At 31.8% G+C, this 12,361-nt stretch overlaps 1 protein-coding gene across 2 annotated transcripts in view; it reads right to left on the minus strand.

The window, feature by feature from the left end:
• UBR5 (ubiquitin protein ligase E3 component n-recognin 5) overlaps positions 1 to 12,361 on the minus strand; it is a 154,205-nt gene that overhangs the window by 20,729 nt on the left and 121,115 nt on the right. For both annotated transcript variants that reach the window (XM_051970953.1, XM_051970952.1), the window contains exons 35-45: positions 11,685 to 11,808; positions 11,105 to 11,216; positions 10,552 to 10,683; positions 8,409 to 8,666; positions 7,797 to 8,065; positions 7,382 to 7,593; positions 4,937 to 5,167; positions 3,344 to 3,417; positions 2,016 to 2,188; positions 1,804 to 1,917; positions 137 to 357 (exon numbers count right to left, since the gene is read on the minus strand). In XM_051970953.1, the coding sequence (XP_051826913.1) occupies positions 137 to 357; positions 1,804 to 1,917; positions 2,016 to 2,188; positions 3,344 to 3,417; positions 4,937 to 5,167; positions 7,382 to 7,593; positions 7,797 to 8,065; positions 8,409 to 8,666; positions 10,552 to 10,683; positions 11,105 to 11,216; positions 11,685 to 11,808 (1,920 nt within the window). The remainder of the gene's footprint in view (positions 1 to 136; positions 358 to 1,803; positions 1,918 to 2,015; positions 2,189 to 3,343; positions 3,418 to 4,936; positions 5,168 to 7,381; positions 7,594 to 7,796; positions 8,066 to 8,408; positions 8,667 to 10,551; positions 10,684 to 11,104; positions 11,217 to 11,684; positions 11,809 to 12,361) is intronic.

The following is a 12,361-nucleotide window of genomic DNA, read 5'->3' on the forward strand; positions in this document are numbered from 1 at the left end:
CTTAACACAAACTGACTTTTAATCTACAATCTCTCCAAGCTACAAAAAGTGAAAGTGACTTGCCTTGGATCACAAGATTATTGAGTTTTAAAAGTAAAGAGTCTCTACGAAAATTATATTCATATTTTTAAAATACCTGAATGATGTTAAAGGAGGCCCTTCACTTTCCGTCAATCCTATTTCAGCCAACAAACTACTTTTCAATTGTGCTGCAAGGTCATGAGCAGATGGCCCTGGCTTTGAACTCTCAGATTCTTCTGTCAGCAAATTTTGTTCTTCCCCTTCTTTCTTTTGCCGATTTTGCATATTCATTACATTTTTCAGGTTGGCAGCATAAGACATTTTAGTTGGAAGAACCTGAAGAATTTCAGAATGAATGATGGGTTTTAAAATCAATTCAAGACATCATTTCAACTTAATAATTCTCTAAAGTAAACAGTCAAAAGAAACAATTCTCATCAAATCTGACTATAGTAATTCCACTTACTGATCATTCTAGCTACTAAAACTTACCTTTTCTTTTGGATATCAACTACCATTTTAAAAATTCACATCCAAATATACCTATCAGCAATGTATTTTTTTTTTTAAAGCAAAAATTTACACAATCATTTTATACAGCAAAGGAAAATCCTTAGCCATAAAATATATCAAAAATCTGTTTTTAACAAAATTAGCTCGGAAAGAAAACCTGGACAAAATTATAATTAATATAAACTGTAAGTACTATTAAAAGTGAAAGTGGAGGAAATCTCTTCAAGAGTTATCTGCATTTCTTCTTAAAGTTTTCCCAAGTATAATACCAATTAACATTTTCAAAGTATACCCCTGTTAAGACAATTTCAAATATAGTAGACTTTGATTTTAAGACATTTAATTTTCACAACAATTTTCTAAGGTAAATATATCTCCACTTTCCAGAAGATGTGAAGGATAGAGCCAAGATTAGGACTATAGTCTTCATACTCCCAATATAATACTCCTCCCTCTCCAAATATATCATATTATCACACTCATATTTTATGGATCATGTTTCATTTATCTACAATTTTAAATTGGACTTCACTAGTGAATATTTAGGTGGCTCTAGAAGATATTTGTTTAGGTATAGAATATACCTGAAAAAAAATTCATCTTAAGAATTATAATGCCATTTTTTTTCCTAAAAAGGTAGTAACCTTTTCAATGACTTCCACCCTTTTCATGTCAATGTGGAATTAAAACTCTTATGCCTTTGCTTTATACTTTTATGGCAAATTCTACATTTCAAAAGATATGCCTAATCCCATTTTGATGTAACATTGAGGTGTCAAATTCTAGGAACATCCCCTTTTTGAGAGTTGGTACTTAGTAAAGAACAAAAAAAATAAAAAATAAAAACCAAAAAACCCACCCAAATCCCACAACTTTTCAAAATAATAGACATTTGATGATAAAGGGGGAAAAAAAAAGTTGCTAACAAGTTTCAATCAATTTATTAGAAATATATCAAGAGATTTTGAAAATTTTCAAACACAATCTATTTACTTTTTTATTCCATATGCAATGCTGAAAGTCAAAGAAATATAAATTTACTCCACTTTCTAATAGCTTCACCTCCCAAACACTTCCACTGATAACAAGGAAAAAAAAATCAAGATTTGAAGTACTACCTGTAGAGAATGTGTGTAAATGTAAACAAACAGTACTTTTGAACACATTCATTAGTTTTTTGGAGTTACTTCACACTTTCTTTAAAAAAGGTGCCCAAGTAAAACTGCATTAATTTCTTTTAAAAAATGGTTCAGATTATTGCAGCCTTACCTCAAGGCAGTTTCTATCCACTGTAACTTCCATTAAGCATTTCCCACTACTGGCAGATGATGAATAGAGACCCTGACTGGGGCGGCCAAAAAGATCCTCTTTTCTAGCATTTGGCTGTAATTTTAATAGAAACATTCTAGTTATGCTACACATTTAATTTAATTAAAATTTAGACAAACCAAAAAGATTTTAGAACTGGCCTTTAGTTTCACCTGTAGTAGATGTGGCTGATCAGCCAAAGGGATGGCTTCAGCCAAAGGTACTTCAAAAGGATTTGGAGGTATACATCCAAGGAATGTCATGGAATCTGATCGTCGGAAAAATGGATGATTCTGCCCAGTTTCTGCAGTAAGAGTATCATCATCTTTATCATTTAATGTAGCACCTAAACACAAGAAACAAAGTTTTGTTTTTTAAAGTGGATTTATTACCTGTGTCTTTTAAAAATCAAATTTCATTTTAAATTTCTTGATCTTGTTAGGAAAGAAAAGTGCCACTTAGAAATAATAGACAAATAGTTCCAAACTTCAGAAAATAAAAAAGTTATTACAAAGATCTCAGTCTTCAATATAAATTATTCGAACTCTAAGAAAGTTTTCAGTAGGCCTTTATTGTAACAATGGCAATGCCAAAAAGTTTTTTTTACTTGTTTCTTCTAAAATTGCTCTAATTCTCTCCCCTTAGAGAACACAAGAAAGCATGTCTGACAACTTAGACCTAAAACCTGAAAGAAATGAAAAAACTGCTCAGATGCTAAAAACCTTTACATGTGCCACCCTATTCTCTCTGTCCTTCAAAAAGAAAAACCCAAATAAAGAAAAAGTCAGAGGCAATTTATGCAAAAAAATCATCCAAAGACTACTGCTCATGGTATGTGCTTACATCTAGTGTGATATGCCCATGGAACAATACTGAAATAATAGTGAACGGGGTGTTAACTACAAATATAGGAATATCCACAGTTGCTTTACTCTCATTGGCAGAGAAAATTTCTAATCAAAAATTGATAATCAGAATTTCACAATAGTGACATTCTTGGGCTAAAAATTATAGTTAAATGTATAGAAGTCATGATTCCCTGGCCATTTTCACAGTCATATAATTTATAATTATAACACAGTAAACTAAATTTAGATTTTTATACTTGGGTATTTTTGTTCTTTTATATTTTTACTTCATTTATAAGATAAATTTATTAATGGAAATAATTCTGTTAATTTTCTGTTTCAATTAATTCCTTAACAGCATGCCCAAAGGAGAGGCAAGTTAAAAAAAAGTAATACAAAAAGAGATGTAAAGGAAAAATTAGGAAATATGGAATTTTGGAAAGATAGGACAAACTTCCATATTTAAAAAAAAATAAGTCAATAAAAGTAAAAATACCCAAACAAGGCATACAAGTAAGAAAATAGCTGGAATAGAGCATGAAGAAAAGAAAAATTTCCACTCAGACAAAAAAATGATGAAGTTAAAAATATGAAAGAATAATACTGAAGCAGTCATTTCTTGAAGTAAATTAGCGGTTTTTCTGTGCACTAACTTTGATTGGTGTCATCGTCATTTTCATGCTCTGAATCTTCATTGTCAATACCTAGTTCCAAGAGCTCCCGTGTCCTAAAAGAGAATGAGTCAGTCATTTAGCATGAACTTTTTTGGGCTGCATTAGCACCAGCTAAAGTGAGGTCACAGAAAGTAGAAAGGATTGGAAACATCACTTTGAGAAAATACTGAAAACCATTAAAATATGGGAAAAGAGTAACAACTTCAGGAAGTGGCAAAAAGGTTAGTTTGTAAGTTTGCTGATAGCATTTCATTGGTTGGCTGGATTTTTTTTTTTAATTTGTTTTGTAGGGGATTTCTTTATTAACTTTAAAATATTTGCATTTATGATTTACATCATATCTACAAACTAGTTTGGTCATTCACTCAACTGACAAGTTGATTTAATTTTTTTTAAGGCAATTCCTCCCATAACTAGCAACTCATTGCCTGTGTAATGAAATAATATTATTTTGTTCCAATTTATAATGATTCTTAAATTCATTTCAAATCTTGAAAGAGAGTATATGTTAGTCAACTATGAAGACTAAAAACCTCATTCCTTCTTCTAAAACAATGACACTGTACAAATCATAAATCTTTTGAAAAAAACTAAAAAAATTTCCTATATTTTCTATTAAAAAAAAACAAACCAACTACCATTTTAATTTGAATTTTTAAAAAGGCAAGAAGTTGATTAAAGCTTTACAATGTTAAATTTTAAATTAGGCATAAATAATAAAAGAGCCCATATATATATTAGTTAGTAAGATTAGGTATGCCTAAACCTCAATCAAGTAATAAGATATAACCTATCAAATGTTTTAGTTTAACAGAAAACTAACACAGAATGAATATCTAACACTACCACAAGTAAACTATAAATATATCCTTAAAAAAAAAAAAAAACTTTGTACTTTTAAGTCTGTTGGATTTTGCTTGTCTCAATTAACAGAGATAAGAAGAGTTTAAGTCTGATTTCATGTGAAATTGAAAATTCAAATCTTTCATTCTCCTTAGAAAACATGAATTATAATATACAACATAAAAGATCCTACAGTCAAATATTGTATTCTAAAAACAGAAATAAACAGTGATCAACTTTGATGTTCATATAGAAGTGTTATTTGACTAAAAGACGTTTATGATCACAAAAGATTTAGAAGTAAGCTCCTACTTGTTACTATTTTTTCACTGATTCTAATTTAGAATTAACAAAGATAATTGTGTTGTAACCTCTTTCAAAGTTTTTAATAGCACTACTCTATGAAGATTAGGATAAGAAAAAAAAGTATATTAAGAATATGAGCTCTGTACTATTGGATAACAAAGAAGTAATAAATATTTGCATCTAAATGGAGGCAAAACAATAATACAATCACTTCAAACAGCAAACTCAATACAAAATATAATATTGTCGGCTAATGTATTACATATAGGAGAAAGTGAATAAGGAATATGGTCCTGTATGCAATCAAGAATTGTTGTGTAGCCTGCTTTGCATGCAACTTTTCTTCAAGGTTTTCTTTGCTTGATTCTGTCTCCTGGCTCCAAAGTCTGATGACATGTAACTTTTAAGACTGAAATAATTTACCTTTTACGTTCCAGTTGAGGTGTATCCAAGGTTGTCTGTTGGTTCATTGCTTTAATCCAATAAATAAGGGCTTGAAAAACATATGCTACATGTTTCAGTGAACAAACATCCAAAACAGGAAGAACATCAGAATGTTCATCATTATGAGATCGCATTAAAGAAAGGGCGTAATTTAAGAAGTCACCTCGAGCAGACATCATTCCTTGGCGGGCACTAAGTAAAGTGGCACGCCTGTAGAAACAAAAGTAAAACAAATGAAACAAAAAACTGTGAAATTATAAGGACCAAGTTTGTCTACAAAGTAGATATATAAGAAGGCAACACTCCCAGGTTCTTTGCAGAGATGAGAAAAGCTATAAGTCTAGAACACTAAATATACTATCAAACTTTGGATATATTGATTAACTTTGATGAACAGTTTTGTATTCCTCATTTTTATTCTATAAGGGACTGTTCTCTGGCAGCAAAAAGAGAGAGATAAACTTGAAAATATAAATGATATAAAAACAAAATAAATCAATAAAATTTACTCAGCAAAGAAAAATGTATATGTGATTCTGTCAGAACAATTTTATCAATTAGTAGACTAAAAACACTCATTAATAATAAGAATATAAATATTTTTTCATGGCAAAGGCTTTTTGGTTTTGTACCCCAAAAGTAAGAGCTTTCCTTAAACACAGTAGAGACATATTAGATACTTGTTGAAATAAATCATTCTGTCTCTCTGAATCTGCTTCCTGATCTAGTAATGTCTATTTTTATGCCCAATGCTTATCACAGTAAGCACTTAATATGTTTTTATTCATTGACAATATATACTTCCACATTTATCTATGAAGGAATTTTCAAGTGTCTATTGTAATGGATCTTATATTCTCTGAAGGACACTGATGTACTGTAGAGTAAGAAGGTAACCAGGATATGAAAGATCATGAGGATAAGCTGAAAATAACAACAAAAAATAAATACCACCCCCCCCCCAAAAAAAAAAGAGAGAGAGAAAAAATCGTTGAGGGGGGAAAGAAAAGGGAAATTGATATAGTATGTGAGGAGGGAGGAAGAGAGATTGGATCAGGTAGACTTGATGTAAAGAAAATATCCAAACACATGGGAAGGAATAATTCCTATCTACCTTTTTGGAGGAGTAGATGGGATTATTCTTTCTCAGGTATGGATTAGACAAGTAGCTTCTAACTCTCTACCTTGAGTACTGTGTTAATGACAAAGAAAATATGTTCCTGCTCAAAAAGAAGGTCCAGTATATTACATATTACAAACGAGTTAAACCTTTCAAGTTAAGCTTTCAAATTGCTGCTGTTGTTTAGTGATTTCACTCCTGGTGACCTCAGCTGTGGCTTGCCTGGCAAAGATGCTGGTAGGAGTGCTCCTGCTTCTGGGCCTGGCACATGACCTACGACCTACTGCACCAGGTCTGGAGTCGGGAGGACCTGAGCTCAAACTTATGTGTGACCGTGGACAAGTCTTAACTCTGGCGGCCTCAGTTACTTCAGCTGTGAAAAGAGCTGGGAAATTAGCATATTATTTTGCCAAGAAGAGCTGGAAACAACTGAATAACAAAAATTTTATGGAAAAGAAAATGGCAAACTTGTATCTCTGCCCTGAAAACCCAATGTGAGGTCAAAAAGTGTTGTGGTGACTGAAAAGTAAACACTCTAGCCAACAGTTGGTGGAACAATGCCTAATATGCTGGGAGACATGAGTTCAAATCCAGATCCAGACATATACCAGCTGTGTGACCCTGGGCAAGCTGCTTAGCAATCTCTTGGGGATAATAACAGCACCTACCTCCTCCAAGGGATGTCAGAAGGATTAAAGAGAGAATAGCTATAAAAAGTGCTTAGCCCAAAAGGCAGCACATAATAGGTACTGTATAAATGCTTCTAAATCTACTTTATGAATATCTATTCTTCACTAAAGCTATACATATTCTCATGGCCAGTATTTAAGTTCTATGATGGAAGACAATGTGTTTACTAATAGTTTTTCTTTCTCTAATACTTGCACAATGTTTTGCACATAAAGAGCTTATTAGAAAAGTATGTTTATGAAAGATGTTCCTCAATTTAAGCCCACTACTAAAATTCCATCCTTTTCTTCCCCTCTATACTTCACTACAAAGATCATTACCAATATGGTTACAATTGATCATTTAATGCTGTCAAATATCCTTGCTAAGACAAATGAAAAATCGATGGAAGTTTAGGACAAAATTATATATTGTTTTATTCTAACCCCATATTTTACATTTTAAAGTAGTCAAATATTTGTTTTCTTGATCATAGGCAAATTTAGATTATTAAAAAAGAAAAGTATGAAAATATTCTTAAATTCCTGTCCACAAAATTTTCTCTGTCAAAACTGGGGTGAACTTTAAAAAATAAAACAAAACAAAACTAAACTAAACTAAACTAAACTTCATACCGTCTGCCTTCCAGTGTTCTTAAACTGGCCTCCTCACGAGCAGTCATTCTTTCTCTCCTGGTTGAATTCTGAGAAGCATGAAGAGGATGGTTTGGATGCCCAGGATCACCAGCAGATGCTAATGCAGAACCATAACGCAACTGGGCTTCTGTAGAATCCATAATACTGACCATCCAATTCCATGTGGGAATCAATTTTTCTTCTACATAATTCTGTTTTAAAAACAAACAACAAAATGATGATCCAATGAAATAAAACACAGTAAGGCTAATTCAAGAAATATATTTATAATCTTGAGGACTGTTCTACATATTAAATTGACTGAATAATATGCCTACTGACATTTTAATCATTTATAATATCCTATCAATAGTAAATGGTACAAAGATAATGTACATTTTAAGTTGACTCATACCTGTAAGTTTACTGCATCTTGATAAGTCAGTTTCACAGCTGCTGGGATCTGAGAGTATACAAGGTGGTTGTATTTAGGAATAAGACCCATCAAGTCAGAGATCTGTCTGATGACAATGCTATATGCCCTTGCTAAACTGCTTGCAGATGTTAAGTAGCTGCTGGCATTGCTGGCTTCAAGAGCAGCTGCAGCAGCTGCAGCACTTGTACTGATGGTACCACTCCGGCGTAAGTTGGATGGATCAATATAAATCAAACCTGCTGAGCTGGCTAAAAGGAAGAAAAAAATCCATGATGAACTGTTCATCTTTTGATCATTATCCTTTTCTTATTCTTTAAACTCATATATAATATTAAAAGTCCCACAACAAATCTATCTGTACCAGTCCCAGAACATTCAATGAGGATGCTGATCATATGCTGATTTCTGTCTTGTGAATAAACTACATAAGTTATGAAAACAGATTTGGATTTTTTTTTTTTAAACTCAAGCCATAACAAAACAAGTCACAACACAAACTATTCTAAGATTTCATTTTTCTCCCATAAGATAAAAATGTTTTAGTAAAAATTTATTTAATCACTAATTGGAAAATACAGCATTTAGACTTGCCTGCTGGTGCTGATGTACTGGAAGGAGTTGTGCTGGTAGTTCTCTGATTTTGGGTGTTGCGTACAGCCCACTGCATAGAGCGGGGTGCCTGGGCAGCACCATTAGCATGAGAACTATTTGTGGTTCTTTCCAGCGGTTCATCAAGCATAAAGGTTTCCTGCTCTATGTCATCACTCTGGCTACTGCTGCTGTCTGAATCACTGGAGTCATTGGACTGAGAGTCATCTTCAGAAAAAAAGGCTGGTACACTGCTGGCACCTAAATTTATTTAAAGAAAAATCTGTCCTGAATTTGTTGGTAGAAATGTAACTATTTTACTATTACAGCATATTTGCTTTTGAGAAAAGATACATGTACAGCAGAATACTCAGAATGTGACCAGTGGTTTATAAAACCAATTTCTAATAAGTGCCAATTATAAACTTTTTAAAGCTAATCAGAAAATAAATCAATGTATGATTGGCAACATAAAGCTGAAATACTGCTAAAATAACTTCTAATAATAAATAAGTAACCCATTTTATAGACAGTATAAATGAATCACTGTCACATAACTTGATATCTATCAATCAGGGTTGAGATTTTACCCAAATTTTAAAATAGCAATTATTAACTATATTAAAAACATATCAGATGTTATAGAGCACATGATCCTGGAATCTAGCCCCTTGGCATCACTTAGGAGCCACATGAGGCTCACAGGCAGGTCATGAGGCTTCCCCAAATCTTGACTCTTTATGTGCAGAAAATAATGGGGATAACATTTAACTCTTTCAGGGAGCAGTAGGGAGAAAAATCACTTTGCAATTGCTAATGTATTGTATAAATCTGAATTATTATCATCAAAAATAATCGAGGAGAAAAATAATGTAAATATATGTGTGCCATTTACTGCCAGTGAGATGGAAGAAAAAAGGGCTGATTAACCTTAGAAAACTTTTGAAGGATATTATAGCATTATGTTCTTTACCTCATAAAAGAACAATGAGAAAATGGAATCAGTAATATAAATAATAAAAAACATCAAAAATTGCATCTAAATACTATGTATGATGACTACCATTAAGCAATCTTTAAAGATGACTGAATTAGGGAGGAAGAGAAAAAACTTCATTGGTACAATTCAGAGAAATAAAAATATGACTAAATATTTAACATAGTGTTATTCGTCACTAACTTTCCTAATTCTAGCACAAATTATATAGAATTAAGAAATCAATGCAAACCAAACATTAAAATTAGAGTTTATCTCATGCAACCTTAGTCACAAATGGTCTAGATGCTATACTTCTTCCACTGGCTCAAATGCTCAATACAAGATCATGGCGCCATCACTTCCCCCATTCTATGACTCCTTTCAATAAATCAGTGCAATTGTCAGTAGTCATTTACGAGCCAATTTACCTATTTACCATAACCCAAGTATTCTCAGAGACTATCTCTTGAGATTTCAACTACGCTCTTTTAGTATCCTATTCTCCTTAATATAATAACACAAAGACTGTCTTTATAAAAACAACAAATGGGGGAGGTATGGGGAGAAATTTAACAAACGCTAACAATAATTAAATAGTTTTTTAAAGTGAGAGGTCTGGTGCTCTTCCCCCATGAAAGAATAATGCTAATAAGATGCATCTAAAGATTATCCGAACTCTTAAAATTAAGATTGGGGCTGGATCCTTCAAAACTAAATCTAGTACTTATTTCAGATAGGAAATTTTCAGTTTGATTTTATATATATCATTTAAGAAAAATTTTTTTTAAAAAGACTCAAATTAGCTGTTACTGACACAACAAATCTGTATTCGAGGGTTTTCAGTGCACAGGAAAATTGATTTTCCAAATTAATCATTCTTGCCCACTCCCTAACATTCTTCCAAATTCCATGGATAATATGGCAAAAGAATAAAAAAGTGATGAAAACAAGAAAATGATCATTAAAATGATTAAACATCTTTTCTTTGAATTTAAAGAGCTCTTACATGAATGTTAGTCCAATTAACAAAATTGTTTTTCAAAACAAACATTTTGGAGAAAAAAAATCAAAGGCACCTATCTCATTTCAGGGTCTGATATATTCTAAAACCAGTTAAGTGTGCTCAGCATGAAAAAGGGAAAGAGGAAGTATGAGGAAACAATATACCTGCTTCTGAACCTGCAGTAGCTGCCGTGACAACACTTCTTCGCCCACTAGCATTATCTTGGTTGCTGTGATTACTCTCACTGTCACTTTCTGTTTCAGCGGCTGCTAATAAATCCAGTTCCATATCACTCCCTAATAATATTTTAAAGGAGAAATATCAGTTACTCTATGGAATCAAGTAAAGACCAGGAGACACAGGAAAGAAAAAACATTAAGGGAAAAATACAGTCATAGAAGAAGATGGAAATAAATTTAATAATAGGCAACCACAAGCTCAAAGAGATTAGATATGAACAAAAACAAGGATCTGAGCATAAATGTATACACATTTATACATGCATCTAACACTAATTTATATGAAGAACTATTTAAGGGCTTGTATTCAAGGTATTCCTAAGATCCTTTATTTTTATGCTCCCTATTCCAACCATTTCAACAAAATAATTCCATTTTTAAAGTGTTTTTTTCAAATATAAAATACATAGAGTCCCTCTTCCTCTCTCCCCCCCCCAATTCTACCACAATAACTACAGGAAAAACTCAACCCTCATACCATCTTCATCATGCTCATCATGCTGACCCTCTGCTTCAGCATTTTCTTCCCCATGTTCTTCTTGCTCGTCATGATGATCTTCTTCTCCAGCAACACCTTCCACAACTTCAACCTAAACACAAAGTTTTATTTTTAGACAAATGATACCCATTATGAAAAAAATGCATCAACACTAATGTTCCTTTATAATAATTACTCAAATGAAAACACATTTCATGTAAAAAATGAATTGTATAATAAAGTAGGTATGAAAGTATACTCTGCCACTAATATCTTTGTTTCAAAAAGGGATGATCTTACTAATTATATGAAAAATATTATTTTACAATAATAAATTAAAATCAAGTTTACTGGTATTTAATCTTCAGTCAACACCTAGAAAGACACAGATGCCCCTAAGGTATCTAAATAAGAATAACTATTTTCTATCAAATCATGAATTAAGGATACCAGGTATTCAACAATATATAGGATGGTTATACCAGAAAGTTAAAGCTTAAATATTAGTCAAAAAGATAGCTGATTGCATATTAATAAACCATTCAAAAATTAACAACTTAATCTGATAAAACAAAACAACCTCTTCCACATCTGCTGAAACTATGTCATCTTGCTCTTCATCTCTGCCTCGAACAGGTTGGGATTGACTAATACGTCTCTGTTGAGGATTTCTTATAATGTAAGACGACTGAGATTGACTAGAACTGCAAAGAATTAGAGAAGTTTAAATATAGTGCTAATACAAACAGTTTACATTTCAACAATTGTTAAAAAAGCATATTAATTTATTTGGAGTCTTAAGAGAAAGATCATTAATAGCCCAGAAATAATATTTTATATATATGTATGTATATAAAGACTTGATTTTTACTTCATTAATAATCAATCTAGAAAATCGACTTAAAATATAAAATCTTTATATTCAATCTCAATAAAGGTATTTCAAATACAATGTTTTAAATTCAGAGCCAATAAATCTACATAAAATGGCCTATACTAATCTGACCACAAAACTTGGCCCAAAATATAATGAAAGAGTTACAAAATAACAGCTAGAGTATAAATGCATTAAACATCCACACAAAATTGAAAGAGTAGAGCTCTAGGGAAGTGATTAAGATATTTTTATACTAAAAAACTGTAACAGCATTTAATTTCATATTAAATATTTTGGAAAAGAAATTAAATGTTAACAACAAAAACTTCCCAAAAAGTTCCTTGATAAAAGATACTGTTATTATTTTCTTTTTTATATTA

Source organism: Antechinus flavipes, chromosome 1, assembly GCF_016432865.1.
Source record: "Antechinus flavipes isolate AdamAnt ecotype Samford, QLD, Australia chromosome 1, AdamAnt_v2, whole genome shotgun sequence".
NCBI classification, from domain to species: domain Eukaryota; kingdom Metazoa; phylum Chordata; class Mammalia; order Dasyuromorphia; family Dasyuridae; genus Antechinus; species Antechinus flavipes.